General features: G+C 41.5%; 2 protein-coding genes and 1 long non-coding RNA gene across 4 annotated transcripts in view; 1 reads left to right on the forward strand and 2 right to left on the reverse strand.

The window, feature by feature from the left end:
- The first annotated feature begins 555 nt into the window (after positions 1–555).
- Positions 556–9,665, forward strand: pdhb (pyruvate dehydrogenase E1 subunit beta). The gene is made up of 11 exons (XM_034868980.1): positions 556–709; positions 804–863; positions 1,686–1,793; positions 2,587–2,649; positions 2,780–2,815; positions 6,298–6,488; positions 6,925–7,019; positions 7,494–7,604; positions 7,946–8,037; positions 8,125–8,266; positions 8,908–9,665. The coding sequence occupies exons 1-11, from the start codon at positions 671–673 to the stop codon at positions 9,051–9,053; spliced, it is 1,083 nt and encodes a 360-aa protein (XP_034724871.1). The 5' UTR covers positions 556–670; the 3' UTR covers positions 9,054–9,665.
- LOC117943089 overlaps positions 6,824–17,612 on the reverse strand; it is a 16,743-nt gene continuing 5,954 nt past the window's right edge. The window contains exons 1-2 of one of the 2 annotated variants that reach the window (XR_004656284.1): positions 10,517–10,527; positions 6,824–6,908 (exon numbers count right to left, since the gene is read on the reverse strand). This is a non-coding gene — a long non-coding RNA (uncharacterized LOC117943089). Of the gene's footprint in view, positions 6,909–10,516; positions 10,528–17,612 lie in introns of those variants that run through there. The other variant, XR_004656285.1, reaches the window with a different exon arrangement.
- LOC117943064 lies at positions 12,439–16,262 on the reverse strand. Its single transcript, XM_034868962.1, has 5 exons — positions 15,285–16,262; positions 14,846–15,013; positions 14,523–14,701; positions 14,083–14,326; positions 12,439–13,120 (listed from the first exon to the last, which is right to left on the reverse strand). The coding sequence occupies exons 1-5, from the start codon at positions 15,921–15,923 to the stop codon at positions 12,599–12,601; spliced, it is 1,752 nt and encodes a 583-aa protein (XP_034724853.1). The 5' UTR covers positions 15,924–16,262; the 3' UTR covers positions 12,439–12,598.

The following is a 17,612-nucleotide window of genomic DNA, read 5'->3' on the forward strand; positions in this document are numbered from 1 at the left end:
GCAGACCAATCAGACTTATTATTTATCAAGGTATCGCAAATGTTCAGGTTCTGGCAACGTTGAAGAATAATTATTAGACATGTCTACAAAACAAGCATTTATTTTACAAGAAATAAACGCATGCAAACTCATCAAAATTACAATTCAAACCTGTATCATATTGCATTGACATCAAGGCCTATATGATCTTCTGTTTCAGATTTGAAATTGAACACATGTCTACGGGAAAATTAAAATACTAACTCCCACTCCATGATTTATTGTTTGCAAATGGATCTCTAGCAATGCAAACTGTCTAGACAGGGCCTTAATCTGGGTTGCGTTGTAATGAAAAAAACAAATACAAAAATCCATTTAGTATGTTCAGTATTTTTATTTTGTCGTTTTTTTCATTCTTTACATTTTTTATGTTTTCGTGGCAGAGTTGATCTTCCACAGTCTACATAATGACAACGCAGCACAATCATAGACAGTTAAAGAAAGTGTACAGTGTCCTTGGATTTTTTTTCCTACTCTCGACGTTTGTCACGCCTCCGTCTACGCTCAACTGCTGTGATTGGCTTTTCATAGTGACAACTTCCGCCCTACATGTAAACTGCAGCTCTGATTAGTTGAAACTTCTGACGTACGTAGAGTCTACGCCTTCTCTCCGGCAGAGGACAGATTAAACATGGCGGCGTCCGTGAGGTGCTTTCTCCGCTCAGGAAAGGTATTGAGATATCTTTAACAATATCTTTTGTGTAATGTTTTTGCATTTGTAGATGATTAGTGTCCGTAATGGCGTCTCTCTGTCTTTTCTACAGAATGCCGTGTCGGCTCTGAGCCGGCGGGGGTTTCACAAGAGTGCTCCGGCCGCTGTGCAGGTCAGTGTTAGCAGCGTAGCAGGCTAGCCGTAGCTAACACTTCAGTTGTTGTTGGGTTTTGATGTTGTGTAACTACAGAGTTAATGACAAAGTACAGCTGATATTTGTTATTATCAGTAGTTACATGGTCGGACTATATTTCACCTGTACTGGTCTAACGTTAAGTTTAACGGTTACTGCTATTGCTGAACCAAGGTGTCACATCCTGTCAAAGATAATTCTCATCTATTAATACCAACAACAAAATCCATTAAACATGTCGAAATTAAACTTTACTGTCATTATAAAGAGACTTTCCCTTTAATTAGGCGTGCATACAGTGTGCAGATGTGCATTGGGTTTGCAAAATGGAGGTTATTATAAATTATATGTACAAAAAGATATATGTTTGGGGTTGGGGAATGCATCATCATCAGGCAGATAAAAGAATCAGAATAAGCCCGCCACACCCTTTCTTACTTACTCTAAACTATTATTATTTGTTCACAGTGTACACCTATATTAGTGTATATAAAATATACAAAAATATTTAAAAGACAAGTATTGCAGTTGTACTCAAATATGCAAATTAGAAGTAGTTGTAAAAGCCACATTCACAACATTCATTGGAGTTCTGATTTAGAGTGTATCTGTAGTTCTCCCGGACAGTTTTAGAGAAATCTGTATATAAAAATGTATTGTACCAGACTGTAAAACAGTCAGACCTCTCTAACAGGATAGCTTGACCTATGAAAGACGCTGTCCTCTGGGTGACAGTAGTGGTTTGGACTGACTGCAGCCAACGCTGTTGTTGTTTTTTATTTATTTATTTATTTTCTCCAGATGATGGTCCGTGATGCCCTGAACCAGGCGATGGACGAGGAGCTGGAGAGGGATGAGCGGGTGTTCCTGTTGGGTGAGGAGGTGGCCCAGTACGACGGAGCCTACAAAGTGAGTAGAGGCTCACTAGAACACAGTGGACAAGTTTTGTAGAAGGGCAGTTGTGACATATTTCTGCACATTGTCTTTTGCGAGATGCTAACTAGCCAGTGGTTGGACCAGATATAGGACAGAGTAATATTGCTTGTTGTCATTTCAGTCGCGCTTCCTCCTTCTTGAAACCTGTTTCTATCACAGTTGCACACTGAGGCTGAGTCAAATTCCGTAAAAGAATCAGAAAGAAGTTTATTGCCTTATTGCCACAGTACTTACCCTACGTGGAATTTGCCTTGGTGATTGGAGCACACAACCAAACATATTAAACATTAATACGAATAAACAATAAATACAGAAACAAGATATATATATATATATATATATATATACATACATACATACATACATACATACATACATACAAAAAGCTACACAGAAGCAGATTCAGGAGATGACATGGTGAATAAAGATCAGGCTAGCTGTAGGTCATTTTAACATTGGACAGTTCAGTAGTTCAGCCTGTTATCTTAGTGCAGCCACACTTATTATAGTTTCTCTAAAGGAAAATTATGGTTTGTTAACTTGGGTGCCATAGTTATGTGCATCATTTTGATCAATAATACCATTTGTTCTTCTCATCAAGTGTAAAGCAAAGATTAAAAAGGACAAGTAACATGAGCAGTCAGACAATTGGCACACACTTTATATTTTACCCTTACAGAATAGGTACTATAAAATTATTTGGGAACAAGTAATCTTATATTGCCGGTTGCTTGGTTTCATTCTTATGGTATTACTGTGTGTGTAGGTGAGCAGGGGTCTGTGGAAGAAGTATGGCGACAAACGCATCATCGACACTCCGATCACAGAGGTGAGACTATACCTATATCACCCTTTACAAATGTTCTCTTTTGTGCTCTTAACTGAATCCTCTCTCTCTCTCTCTCTCTCTCTCTCTCTCTCTCTCTCTCTCTCTCTCTCTCTCTCTCTCTCCGGTGCAGATGGGCTTTGCCGGCATCGCAGTGGGAGCCGCCATGGTAAGTTTCTTGTCGTCCACAACAGAGTAAGACTCAAAACATGGTCCACCCATTTATGCATTCTCAAATGACAAGGCCTGGCTTCGGTGGCAAAAACGCCCTTCCCTGGGTGACACACTGAATGTGCGCTCTTCCTATAGTGTGTTTAAAATAAGGGCGTAGTCTCGTGATATCTATCGTAGGTTTCTATAGAGCTAAAATGAATGGCCATCTTGGCAGTGCCTGACGTCACCTAAATCCTGGCTCGGATATAATTTGTACGTGTTCTGACCTAGGAGTGGACCTGTGAAGACCTCCACTACATCATTTTTTATAACGTCAAGTAATAAATACAAACATCATGTAAAACAAAACAAAAAATGTGATAAAGTGTTAAATTTAGTTCAGAGTTGCGGTGGGTAGAATGCAAAAGAAACAACAGTTTAAAGTAGAGTGAGACCTCTTCCTGCTGCTCTCCCTTTACCCTAGTCAAAACCCGATGTGAGTTGCTTGTGCATTGCTTTGCAATAAGTAGCCTATAAGATGCTAACGAGAGACTTCTGTAATTTCATTACAGTAAAAATGGACCTACTTTACCAAGTTGGTTCACTCTGGCTTCTGTCAGGTGAATGGAGCTTTGAGCTAATGTTTGCAAGTTTATTATTTTATGGCTTTCACAAATTTTAGTAATTATTGTAATCCGTAAACGGATTAAATCTGACCATGCACGACTTACATCTGCACTCAACTCACATCGGGCAGAGACACCCCTCTTTGTGGCAATATGCATGTCAGAACAGCCAATAGGATCGCTCTCGCTCTCTCTAAAAGGGCCTGCGATTGGACATGGACTCCTGTGACGGCTAGATTTACTGAAGCCTGAAAACTAGGAGGTGCAATAGTCTTGTTTTCTCTTAGACCACTCAGTTTACAATATACAGAAAGATTATTATGAAATTTTGCCTGTTTAATTCAAGTTCAAAGTTTTATTGTCATAAGGACAGATGTTTCCCTGTACAATGAAAATCTTCCTTTGCTGTCAACAGAATGCCGAAAATGTCAAATATACAAATATACAAAATAAAACAATTTTAAAAGGCAGCATGTGAGAAATTAAGCAATAATAATGATAATAAACTGTAAATAATGCAAATTGCGAATGTGCAAATTGGAGAAGTGTAAACAGTACAGTTATGAGTATAAACTCCTATCTGCTATTTAGGAGTCTGATGGCAGAAGGAAAGATAGTTCTTTAGTCTGGAGGAACTGCATTGAACACTTCTGCACACCCCGGCCTGAGGGTAGAAATGTGAACAGTCCGTGCTGGGGAGGGCGGGGTCTTTGAGGGTGGAGGCGGCTCTCCTATGGACTCTGCGAAGGCCAATGCTCTGCAGAGAGGGCAAGGGAGTCCTGGTGTTCTTCTCTGCAATCTTCACCACTCTCTGCTGGCGTTTGCGGCCCATAGCAGTAGTGCCGCCGGTCACAGAGGGTGGGATGCAGTCCAAGTGTAGACAGTTTATGGGTGAGTTTGTGGGGGGTGACTGTAAGCAAAAGCAAAGCTGTAGTCTAGGAAAAGCGCCCATAGCTTTAAAGGTATCCTAAGTGATGATATCCAATACACTTTTTGTCAAATTCAGTGAATACTTTCTCACGGTCACCTAGCTCTCTATTTCCTGTGTTTGTTTATACACAGCCCTGGCTGTTTAAAGAGAAAACAATCCGAAAGGAGCACTCGAGTCACAGAACACTATTCCAGCTAATCAGCAGCCGGCAGTGGCGGGGGATGGGAGGGAGGCAGCATGTGAATTTGCCAGCCGGCCAGTAGTTATCTGTCTGAATCTGGGACCCGGGCGTCTGAAGGGGGAGGGTTGTATTGGCAGTAGAGTTCAAACATCAACAGTTTTTGCGCAGCATCGCTTACTGCACTCTTTAAGGCAAGGCATCTTTATTTGTATTGCACGTTTCAGCAACAGGGCAATTCAAAGTGATTTACACAAAAAACAGATAAAACGCAAGTTTAAAAGTTACATTGCAGTATAAGAAATTAAACATTAAAGAAATGAACAACTATTTAAAGAAAGGCAACATCAAAAGGAAAGGTCTGAACTGAGAGTTGCGGGGGACCTGCAGGTTTCTGAGAATTTGTTCCAGATATGAGGAGCATACTGAATGCTGCTCCCCCCTGTTTATTTCTTACTCCTGGGACAGAAAGCAGACCTGTCCCAGAGGATCTGAGAGGTCTGTGGGGTTCATAGTGTAGTAGAAGATCAGAAATGTGTTTTGGCCCTAAACCGTTTAGTGACTTATAAACCAACAAAAGCATTTTGAAATAAATTCTTTGAGGCACAGGAAGCCAGTGTGATCCACTCTCTCGGTCTTAGTGAGCACTTGAGCAGCAGCGTTCTGAATCAGCTGAAGCCGTCTGATTTTTTTCTTTTAGGGAGACCTGTAAAGACACTGTTACAGTAGTCAAGTCTACTGAAGTTGAAAGCATGGACAAGTTTTTTCCAAATCCTGTTGATACATAAGTCCTTTAACCCTTGATATGTTCTTAGGTGATAGTAGGCTGACTTTGTAATTGTCTGAATGTGGCTGTTAAAATTCAGGTCAGAGTCCATGACTCCACAAAGATTTCTGGCTTTGTCTGTTGATTTTAACATTGTTGTTTGAAGCCGAGCGCAGACTTTTAATCGTTCCTCTTTTGCTCAAAAAACAACGACCTCAGTTTTTCCTTCATTTAATTACAGAAAGTTCTGGCACATCCGGTCGTTAATTTGTTCAATGCACTTAGTCAGTTTTTGTGTTGGACTATAGTCCCCTGGTGATAAGGTTGTGTAAATTTGTGTGTCGTCCACATAACTATGGTAACTTATTTTGTTGTTTTCCATAATCTGAGCCAGTGGAAGTATGTAGATGTTAAACAGAAGAGGCCCCAGAATGGAGCCTTGGGGATCTCCGCACGTCATATTTGTATGCTCTGAATTACCTATTGACACAAAGTTGTCCCTATTATTTCAGTAGGATTCAAACCAGTTTAGTACTGAGCCAGAAAGGCCAACCCGGTTTTCCAGCCGGTCTAGTAATATGTCATGGTTGACCGTGTCAAATGCAGCGGTGAGATGAAGTAATACTTTTTTGCCACTATGTCATTAAATGTGGATGTCATTGAAGACTTTGACAAGAGCGGTCTCAGTGCTGTGTTGTTGGCGGAAACACGACTGAAAGGTGTCAAAACTGTTAAGTGACAAGAAATGTTTGAATTGTTGAAAGACCGCTTTTTCAATTATTTTACTTAAACGGAAGGTTTGATACTGACCTATAGTTGCTGTTGAATTTAACATGATGTCTCTTCTGTGTACATGTGTCCATGTTATTTTGTCAACATTGCTGATTTAGAGTGTATCTGTAGTTCTGTAGTCCAACCACTGGCAACACTCACATTAGTAGCCCAACCACTGGCAACACTCACACTAATGTTACCTTTGTCCCAACCCCCCTCCCAGGCTGGCCTGAGACCCATCTGTGAGTTCATGACCTTTAACTTCTCCATGCAAGCCATTGACCAGATCATCAACTCTGCGGCAAAGACCTACTACATGTCAGCTGGTTTTCAGTCGGTGCCCATCGTCTTTAGGGGACCCAACGGAGCATCCGCAGGCGTCGCCGCACAGCACTCGCAGTGCTTCGCAGCATGGTGCGTTCATTGACACCTGATACTGTTATTACTCTCACTTTTTACAACTTGGATCTTATTTTTGTAGTTTTGTCCATTATTTTATCAGTAATAATACATTGTAATCACCAAGGTAACAGTTGAGATGTGGGTAAAAAAAAGACTACAGTAATAGTCAGACAATGAAAGTTCCAAAAAGGAGATATCCTTTGATGGTGGTGGTGGTAGTAGTAGTAGTAGTACATGTAGTAGGTGAAGTAACAGTATGTGATGTTGGTCTGACAGCAATGGCGTTGACAGACTATCCTGATAATCAGCTGTCGGCGTTGCTTCAGTGTTTTCCGAGGCTCTTTTTGGACCAACTCGGGGAGACTGACAGTCCGACTGCCTTTTCTGCCAAATGTCGGCCGTCGGGTTTGTGTGTCAGAACCTTAACAGTTGCTGTGCCGGTCTGCAGGTACGCTCACTGTCCAGGCCTGAAGGTTGTGAGTCCCTGGAGCGCAGAAGATGCCAAAGGTCTCCTAAAATCGGCCATTAGAGACGACAACCCTGGTGAGGCACCGCACTACAGCAGGTCAAAGTTCAACACCACAAAGAATTCAATAAAGTTCTTGCTGATCCACATGTGGAGCAGGTTCTTTCTCCTCAAGTGGGTTTTGGTATTTGGACACATCTTAAAAGTCAGAAACAATGTCCAAACCAAGTTTTTGGGACATTGTATACGCACCCAGTCAGTTTTGGTTTCAAGTTGCATTAATGCAACTGAACTAAACAAACAATTAGCAGATAAAAAACTATTCATAAACTAAATTGTATGTAATTGCATTTTATAATGTATTGCATTGTAATTCTAAAGTGTAATTATTTAATAGTTTCTATTTTTATTCTATTGTCTTTATTTTATATGAACTTACTGATTCTGTTACACATAGCTTTAAGAATGCTTAATGGAGAGAGGGATTCGTTTACACCTTTTCAACATCGGACTAGAATGCGTCACTAACACTCTGACACTGTGTGTTGCAGTGGTGTTCCTGGAGAACGAGCTGATGTACGGCGTTCCCTTCGAGATGTCCGAGGAGTCACAGTCCAAAGACTTCACCATTCCCATCGGCAAGGCCAAGGTGGAGAGACAAGGTGAGACCTGGTCGTACCAAACCTGGCAACCTCACTGGGACGACAGGAGTGGAGGCAGTTTCACACAGTCACTGCACCCAAGAGCAGATAGTTCCAGCATCAGTATCATGAGCTGGTCCTGTCTTACACTTAAAATCACTACAGAGGGCGAATAGATGGGTACCACAGTCTGTAATAGTGCTGTAAAAAAATTTGATTTTTAGGGTTTGCATAGATAAAAAAATGGAACTACAATATGAGTTTTATTCCCATTTACATGCTGATAAAAACGGGTTGCTAATTGCTAACTTGTTAAGTTAAATGTGACTTAAAGCTCTCTACTGGTCCTTTCTGTGTTTCAGGGACTCATGTCTCTTTGGTCACTCACTCTCGGTACGTCAGTCACTGCCTGGATGCTGCCGTGGTCCTCGCCAAGGAGGGAATCGAGTGCGAGGTAGAGGAAGGAACACACCTGTTGGCTGACACAGATGACCTGTGCTCTGCATGCCTGTTAACCACTTCCCGTCTGTTTTTGTGTCAGGTGATCAACCTGCGCAGCATCCGTCCTCTGGATGTGGAGTGTATTGAGACCAGCGTGATGAAGACCAACCATTTGGTGACAGTGGAGGGCGGCTGGCCTCAGTTCGGGGTCGGAGCGGAGATCTGCGCCAGGATCATGGAAGGTAATGGCTGACAAACTGCTTTAAAGCCCTTTTCAGACCTTGGTGAATGTCACATTGCTATTTGTCTGTAGTGCACATTTGTTAGTACATTTAGTAGGTGAGTTAAGGTTCCTTACGGCCAAGGTTGGGTATTGTTTGGTTTTTTCCAAAATCTTTCCAATGGCACATACTAAGGAAAGTTCATTGTGGGACTGGTTCTAGTGGCTGTAATTCTGCACCAAGGCTGAATTTTAAGATCTATATAAAAGCATCTAAAAAGCCCCACGTCATGGGACCTTTAACGTCCAGATGTTGATGTCCTCTACAGTGAAATACAGTCACACTTTACACCGTTTAGTTGTCAGCATTTTAACCGTGTTTAATCTAGCTGCACGCTAACGGTAGATTAACATTACCTGCTGCTAAGTGTAGTGTTAAATAGCGTCACATTTCAGAGCATCGGAGAACAGCACAAAAGGCATTTAATCGACACCGAAATCGGCATTGTGATTCGCTCCGGTAGATAGCGGTAGCTAAGGCACTGGTGCCCTTTCGGTACCCAACCCTACTGACGGCGACAAGGAGCGGAAATTCCCACCTTTCTCACCATTTAGAGGCCATCAATTAAACTAAAATTGTCAACCTTCTGTGTGTGTTTTCAGGTCCTGCCTTCAACTACCTGGATGCTCCGGCCACCAGGGTGACGGGTGTCGACATCCCCATGCCGTATGCCAAAATCCTGGAGGACAACAGCCTGCCCCAGATCAAAGACATCATATTCTCTGTTAAAAAGACCCTCAATGTCTGAAACACACACACGGCAAACCCAGCTGAATCCTTCTTTGTCTTGTTCACACAGACGGTGAAAGCATTTGAACCATGTGTAAATACAGCCAAACAATTCCTTTTAAAAATGCTCCAGATTGTAATGTTTTTTGCCAGATGTTGGCCTATGAAACGCACAGCTGTATATCTGCCCCAAGAGCAACGCACACACGGTTTAGCCAAGTTGTCGACTCTGGCTCTGACTGCTCTCTCCATTTTCTTCCCTTTCAAAATAAAAGTTGGTATATCCTGTAGGTAGTTCAGTAACAACAAATCTGCTGAGTTTGCTCCTGCATGTTCTAAATTTAGACTTGCAGGCTGATTAATACTTAATTCTTACTCATGGTATTTTTGTTGTTAATGAACTCCCATTCATTTCTAACCACCAAAACATATTATATTCAGTCTATTAAACGTAATTCCTCACACTTACGCAGACTGGTTTGTCTCTAAAAAGCAGCGGTGACGTAGAATGAGCGAGCCAGAGTGCTGGAGGTGGATTGTGGAATATTTATTGTAGCTGCAGCATCTCTGTTGATGTTTTTGTTGCTGGAAATGACTCTGTTACAGAAATAAAACCCCTTTTTGAGTCCTTCATGCTCCTTCATTCTTTCACACCACAATGGTACGTATGTTCCTTTTTCTAATAATTCCAGTGTCCAACCAGAAAACTGGTAAGAAATGGCATTTGTTTTCCACTACAGTTTGACTCAATTGGTTAGGGGACTTTTATTTCATAAGTCCACATTTATTTCACTGTTTTATTTTCAATTTTCTTATTTTCAAATGAAGGGGGCGTGGTTATCTCCCAGGTGCAGACCTGTGGCATGTTGTTTTAAGAGAGACAAGGTGTAGACGGTCGGGGGATGGAAGCGAACGTTTGTATATCGCCGCGTGGTTTGATCTGATTTATCACAACTTTTTGCTCTAAATCTGCAAGGTATAATGTAATGTTGAATATTAAGGACATACGTTTGCCTCCAAAATGTCGAGTAGAAGTATAAAGTAGCATTAACCCTTCTGTTGCAAATTTTCAAAACGTTTTCTATATCAGAAATTTGAAAAAAAAATATCAGTCCACAAATTGAATGTGGGTGCTTTATTCGAATTCATAGCATCTGAAACAAATAAAATTGATAAAGGAAATTTCAATAAACGTGACAAATGTTGGAAAAAGCCTTAAAAAAAGTGACAAACCACTGTCAATTTTGAGCCAGACAAACTAAAAGTTGCATGGTCGACGGGGAGACAACACAAGGGTTAAGTACAGCTGAGTAACATCACTGGTCTTTCTTTAGAAAACCAAGCAACATGACAAAATGAACATGAGAAATGTAAATCATTGGTTTTCCTTATGGGTAAATAAACTAAATGACTTGTTATAAAGTAGGAGCCCCAAATCTGCAACAGCTGACAGGAGCAGCAACAAGTGAGTCAGAGTGAAACAAGACGGTGAAGCCTTAAACATTTTTACTGGCAAACTTTTACAGGAAGTTGTACATGAGTCTGGCTGAACATCAGACCAACAGCCAGAAAACATCTGGTACAGTCCTCAACCTAATCACATCAAAAATAAACGGAGAAACTCCAAAGAACAAACCCTCGTTACGGATGAAACTACATTTCATTGTCTCCCGGTTCATTTCATCCCTTTCTATTTAGGAGAGAAAAGTTCAGCCGCGTTTCTAAAAATGGTGGAAACCAAAACCATAAACGCATTTATTGTTTGTGTCCTTAATTTCCTAATGTCCTGAAAAGAACCATTTCATCTGGTACTAATTATAGGGAACACGCTGGGACGTTATTGTCCATCCGTCTGAAGATTATTTCACTTCTTCCATTTTCAGCTGACCTGTGTTGCTTTGACTGAAAACACTGAGCTACACTACATTAGTCATAATTGGTGTAGTGTACCAATTGAAAAGTATTCTCTATAATTTGGGTCACATTGCAAAGAAAACATTAAAAAAAAGATTTTTCTTCTTTACTTAAAAAGATGTATATAGATATTAGATGTTGGACTTTTCAGAAAGCTCCAATACAAAAGGTGCTTAATAATCTGGGTCTGAAAACCAAACACACAGTATATGTCGTTTCTCAAATGGTAATTTAATGATTATAGGGGGATACTGTCGATAGACGGGATTATTAACCCCCACATGAACAACTCTGCACTCACACAACCATCTCCAGTTGTCGGAAAACGTGAACAGGACTTGAACAAAGCACAAAGGCCTCAGCGTGCTCTAACCAAGCCCATCAGAGCCAAGATTCTGTTCTGGTGGGTTCACTGTGGCCAACTAAAAAAAAAAGGGGATACATTCCAGGTCCCTTTTTTGTGTGCATCCACTCGGCTTTAAAAAAAAAAAGAAAAGAAAAATAAACACACAACTGAACACTTTAGAACATCCACAGTAGTCAGAATGAAAAAAACCTTCTGTGTTCCTGGCAGTTTACGAACTTTACCTGGTGTCAGAGTCCTGCCAAGGAACTTTCAACTGAAAGAGCTTTTAATCAAAGACAGTAATCAAGATTCAAAAATTAAAAAAGCTCTTAACCTCCTGATACCTTTCATTATCTGGATACACACAGCAGAACTGACCCCTGCTGCTGGTTACTTATTTAAAATCTAATGGTCACATATGGAAACAGATTATATGTATTAGTGGTTAATGGCTTTTTTTAAGGCATGTTTGGGATCTGAAGCCAAAAATGGGTTTTCTTCCCACGGTGCTGTCTCCATGTACCAGTCGCCCTGAGTGGAGTTGTGTTTTTACCCTCAGAACGGCCCAGGCAAAAACTATTGTTAATTCCCAGTTTTCAAGATGAAATGTAGGCTGTTATTGGTAGCGTAGAGTTAACGGTTTCAAATCTGATACAATCTTAGAGTCTAAACATGAAAATAGGATTTTTTTTCTTCAACACATTCAGGTTTTTTATGGTAAAATGTAGATTTGTTTTCACGAGTCTCTTCTGAAATTATGGAATTATTTTTGTAACGTGTCTTGTTACCACGAATGTCCAATGTCTTCTATCCCCAAGTGGACTTAGCACTCCATTATATGTCCCTACAACTAGTACCAAATTCTGTCCAGAAACCAAAGATTTGAGAAAAGTCACTGCAGTTCCTTTCTGGTAAATTACTAGCAATCTATGACTTCTGGAAAACAAAATATTCCCAAAAATACATTTTGGAAGCCGCTACAATTAAATGGAAGGTGGACAAAAGAGGAAGTTGGCTGATTTTGAGACCCAGCTCTCACCTAGGACACACCATCGGGGGCCTTTATCTCAAAACAGCATGCACCGCGGGCTTTAAGGTGCGTTTTCTCCTGTTTGGTGGGCGTATCTAAATTAACTCATTTCTGGCTCAAACTGATTTTCAACATCAAAATAAGAATTCAAAGTAAAGCCCTCATTGGTTTCCCTCCAGGTACTGATGTCCTACAATTCCCAGAATGTCTTTCAATACCCCCGGCGATGAGGGATTTGGAGCTGAGCCTGCTCTTGGGCGGGGCCTACGAAGTCTTAGGGAGCTGATAGGTCAGATCGTCCCACTTCTGAGTGTCCTTTCAGCAGGCCGAGCCTCACCACCACGACCCGCCTCTTCTTCTGCTCCGACCCTTCATCATCCTCCTCCTCCTCTTCATCCACCTCATCCCTTTCTTTTCGCTTCCCTCTCTCCTTCCTCTTCTCCTCCTTCCTCTGCTTCTTCGCCGCCTTCTTTCTCTTCTTCTCCATCTCTGCCTTTTCCTCCTCTTCCTGTTGCACTGCTGCGTCTACAGCATCCATTTCTTCCTCTACTGCCATCTCCATTTCTTCACATTCTTCCTGATCCTCCTCCTCCTCCTCTTCTTCATCGTCATCATCATCGTCGTCGTCGTTGTCATCGTCGTCGTCATCATCATCATCATCATCATCGTCATCGTCATCCTCCTCTTCTTCTTCTTCCTCCTCATCTTCTTCTTCAATATCCTCTTCCTCCACGTCTGACATCTCTTCTCCTTTCATCTGCTCCGATTTTATCATCTGCCGTCCATTCTGTGTCAGCTGACAGGAAAAGAGCACAAAGTAAAGAAACAAGAATGATGTTCTCATCTCAGAAATAACAAATATTGTCTTTATCTCAATTTCAAACAATTGAGATGACTTAAGTTTAGGGAATGCAATCATCTCTACTAGAAAAACATTAAAAATGGAAGTGTGGTTCGTTTATTGTCATAAGGTCATATTTCATGTAAAAAATCTACTATGGACAAAACACAAGTGGTCATACCCAGAATAATTTTCTGAATTGAGTCAGGAATACATGTTTATCAAAGAAAATAAGGTAAGGTCATTGATTTTAAAGGTAGAAAATTGTTTAACTTTTACCATTTTTCTTCTTTGAAATGTGTCAATTTGACCCAAATACATTACAAGGGTTAAAGCATAACTCTCGCCAAAATGCAAGTTAGGGTCTTTTATGGAATGTACCCAAGTCAAGCTTTCATTTAAAAGCATAATAAGGACGTAAGCGCCACTTTGCAACCTCAGAGATCGACTCTTTCGACTGGCGAGATGGCGGCAAGCAGAAATAACAACAGCTACAGTGAGCTGTTCAAAACCTTTTTTATCTGTGTACACTGTTTCCTCCATGCTGAGTTAATGTGTAGAGCTCCTAGTGATACTTGGAGCAAAGTATCATGTTGTGTCAAGCTTCTCAGTGTTTTAAAAATAGGGTTTTTGATGCTATCATAGTAGAGCCCTAGCACCCACCATACAAAAGGCCATTTGATTTTACGGTAGATGGTCATTTCATATTTACTGTTGTTTTGTCTCCCTATCGTTGAGATACTTGTAATCTTGTAATTGGTTTAACATGGTGACTTCCTTCTTTTCCTGTTCCTGGATTGATTCATTGTACCATTTGCATTGTGCAAACACATACAGATGTCTAGCTGTTGCCAGTGTATGTGTAACAAGTTAGCTGTGAGCCCTGCACTGCAAGCACCACCGGTCATAATACTCACTTTCTTCTTCTTGCCGTTTCGGAGCCTGTGCAGCAGTAACCTGACTGTGTCTTTGTTCTGACACAGTCCCATGGTGTTGAGGGCGTCAAGAGCCGTGCCAGAACAGCCCTGCAGGCGCAGCTCTGCCCCCAGAGCAGCCTGCAGGAAGTTGTTCTTCCAGATATTCCTGGTGAAGAGCGGGATGGAGAGCGCCAACACGGCCCGGCGCTCCAGCAGCGTCTGGGCCTGGTCCTCTGACATCTGGCTGCACACAACAAAAACAAAAAAGATGCTCATCAGATCGCTGACCCACACCTGGCCAGATGTTGATCCAAGGACCCCAGGATGATTCATTATCATATTATATTATAATTAACAAAAGTAAATTAACCATCTGGATTCCTCAACTTTCTCACTTGGCCAATTGGCTCACGTTAAAGCTCTGTGACTGAGAGACTTACTTGCTGCTCTTAGAGAGAGCGGTGATGTCGGGGAACAGAGCGGTGAGGCAGGTGGTGACGAGTGGAGCTTTGTCCTGGGCCCAGTTCAGACAGCGCCGCCAGGGGAAGGAAGACAGGGGCTTTCTGTTTGACACCTTCTGATGGAAGGGACTGTCTGTCTGCCTTGTCAGCGCCTTCATCTGTACCGTCACCAGGAAACACATCGTCATACACGATTACATAACAACAAAGAAACAAGTGCTATGTGTCTTATGAAGACTTAAAGCTGCATTTATATATTCTGATTAACACGTTCATCAACCAGGAGGAGCGTCTGTCCTCACCTCCTCTTTCAGCTGTTTGCTCCAGAAATCCATCATGGGCTTCCGGGCACCTTTGGCAGACCAGAGCAATTTGAAAGCAGACTTGTAGCAGGACTTGCTCACCAGCAGCGCCGCTTTACTCTTCTTCCCCATCCTGCGACCTTTCTTATTCTTGTCTTTCACCACTGACTGCAGTCGCCCACACCAAGGACACAAAGAGCAAACATTAAAACGGCTTAATGCATCCCAAGTGTATGAAACATGACCATATCAGTGGTTTGTGTGCAGACTTATAGCTTTCTGTATACAGAGCTATGTCATATCTAACATTCACATGTCATGTATAATATAAATATTATACATAAAGTAGAAACAATCTTAGGCATATATGGAAGAATCGCCTGGATTGGGATCCCACTGTTATCAGTATTTCGCTATTGTATCAGTTACACACTCATACCCGTTTTGTCTGAGGCGGTTTCAGCCACAGAGATCTCTTCCCCTTCTGTTTGCGTTTGCATCTGTTCCTGATGACCTGCGCACAGGTCTCGCAAAGGAAGGACTTCTGGTTGACTACAGCGTCTGGGAAGACCCACTGCACAGTGTCCGGGTTGCTGAAGGTGTACACTGCCCTCCGGTTGAACCTGCGGCCCTGCCGCTCGAACTCAAACTTACAGCAGGCGCAGTTCCTGTCCTCAGGCCGCTTGGGACGCCAGCGGCCACATACCATTGCGGGAGAGATGCCAGCAGCAAGTTTAGGGCTATGTAATTCTTGTGGGTCATCTTCGTCCTTCGGCGGAGAAGACACCTCCACATCATTTCCACCGAGGCAGTCTACTTCGGCACCCAAGGCCGGTTCGGGAAGCTCCACCGGCAGGGTGGTCTTCCCTGGCGAGCTATGGTGGGGTTCAGCCGCTGAGGTAAAGCATTCCTGCGTGGGGACTTCACCGTCAGTCGGCGGTGTAACCGAAGAAGAAGACGCCTCCGTCGAAGTTAAGTTACTGGCCGCATTGTGGGCATAGTCGTGTTCGTTTGGTTCGGATGAGGGACCAGTTTCTTTATCGTTCCCCGCGTTTGTCTCGGCGTTTTCACTCGCCATAATGTAGGAAGGGTCTCGGGTTTGAGTCAACAGTCGAAATACGCAGAAAGATAAACTCTGTTGGCGAGCATCACTGCTCTAGAGCAGCAGGCTAACGGTCACTTACAAGCTAACACTGATCCTTCCAGAAAAAGAAAAAAGTAGGCAGGCAGATGTTCCAAAGTTAAACTCTCCTGACCGCTTTAAGCAAAGTGTGCAACAAAGTTTTTTGAATATTACAAAGTGGCGGGGGAAAATATAGTCCGTTTTGTACTATGAACAGTTCCAGAGCAGACTGAAAGAAAAGCTGTGACCAACAGGATGTACCTACTGATAAACAAAATAGTTTCCGCTTTTTGTTAACTGGCAGGCTGTTGGCGCCCCCACGTGCTGGGAGGCAGGTACTACATGTCTCGATAGCTAGCTAGTCAGCTACATACAGTTCGTAAACAGCAAAAGCTTAGATAGATAGATAGATAGATAGATAGATATATAAATAGATAGATAGATACTATGTTATTTTACTAGTATAAAAACTGTTCTAACAATTACGTCATACGTATTATTTTATTCACATTTATCTAATCTGAACACGTATTTATTAAGTCATATAGGTTTCACATTCCTACAGAAGACCTTTCTGCTACTTTATTACTAATATTAAGAAAAATAGTTGTTTTAAGGTTACTCCAAACTTTTTATGACTTTGTATTATGATCCCAGTATATATGAAATCCTTTTTACTGCTCTAAATATATACAGTATTGATGATCAGGGGTGTAGGTATCAACAATTAAATTCAATTTTATTGATAGTAGCAAATCTTAACAAGAGTTATCTCGAGACCCTTTACAGATAGAGTAGAATGCAACACTCAGATCAAGTATATCAAGTACGGAGACAAGTCCTTTGTCCGCAGCAGTTAGAAGGTCATTAGTAATTTACACCAGTGTCGTCTCTGTGCTATTATGCATTAACTTAAAAAAAATGGAAAATCCTCAAAAAAAACTATGGCTATTTAGAAATTCACTTAACTGAATAGTGACTACCTTCTCAAAGAAACTGGAGAGAAAGGGAAGCTTTGACACTGGTCTATAGTAGGCTAAGACCTCAGGATCGAGGTTTGTTTTTTTAAAAGAGGTTTTATCACAGCTACATATACCCAATTTGACCAATTTCAAATTTTTACAAGTACACATTTTTCCCTACCTACCTGAAAATCAATGGCCTTACCTTATTTTCTGTGATAAACATGTATTCCTGACTCAATTCTGAAAATTATCCTGGATACGATCGACCATTTATGTTTTTTCCAAGATAAGAATGATCACATAGTGGATTTAACATCAATTATAACCTTATGACAAAAAACAAATAACACTTCCATTTTTAATTGTGTTCTAGTACAGACTGATTGCATTCCCTAAACATATACTGTATGTTATCTCAATTGTTTGAAATTGAGATAAAGACAATATTTCTTAATAGATTATGAAGTAAAATGTTATTTCAGATTTGTTTTTGAAACCCCAATAAGTCACGGGTCAATCTGACCCGAGAGATACGAGAGGGTCCCGAAGTGAAGACAACACAAGGGTTAAACGACTGCGGTAAAACCTGTTAGTAGAGTAATACCCAGTAAGCACACATACGTCGGCACGACGTCTGCAAATGATCGCTTCATCTGCAACTGATCGCGGGTCATTTTGA

Source organism: Etheostoma cragini, chromosome 4, assembly GCF_013103735.1.
Source record: "Etheostoma cragini isolate CJK2018 chromosome 4, CSU_Ecrag_1.0, whole genome shotgun sequence".
NCBI lineage: Eukaryota > Metazoa > Chordata > Actinopteri > Perciformes > Percidae > Etheostoma > Etheostoma cragini.

Bases quoted from the DNA above. Each gene is read 5' to 3' on its own strand.
- pdhb (XM_034868980.1), top strand. From the start codon at position 671: ATGGCGGCGTCCGTGAGGTGCTTTCTCCGCTCAGGAAAG. The intron at 710-803 runs GTATTGAGATAT...TCTTTTCTACAG, and splicing joins GCTTTCTCCGCTCAGGAAAG to AATGCCGTGTCGGCTCTGAG. The intron at 8,267-8,907 runs GTAATGGCTGAC...GTGTGTTTTCAG, and splicing joins CTGCGCCAGGATCATGGAAG to GTCCTGCCTTCAACTACCTG.
- LOC117943064 (XM_034868962.1), bottom strand. From the start codon at position 15,923: ATGGCGAGTGAAAACGCCGAGACAAACGCGGGGAACGATAAAGAAACT. The intron at 15,014-15,284 runs GTATGAGTGTGT...GGGCGACTGCAG, and splicing joins AACCGCCTCAGACAAAACGG to TCAGTGGTGAAAGACAAGAA. The intron at 13,121-14,082 runs GTGAGTATTATG...TTTTCCTGTCAG, and splicing joins GAAACGGCAAGAAGAAGAAA to CTGACACAGAATGGACGGCA.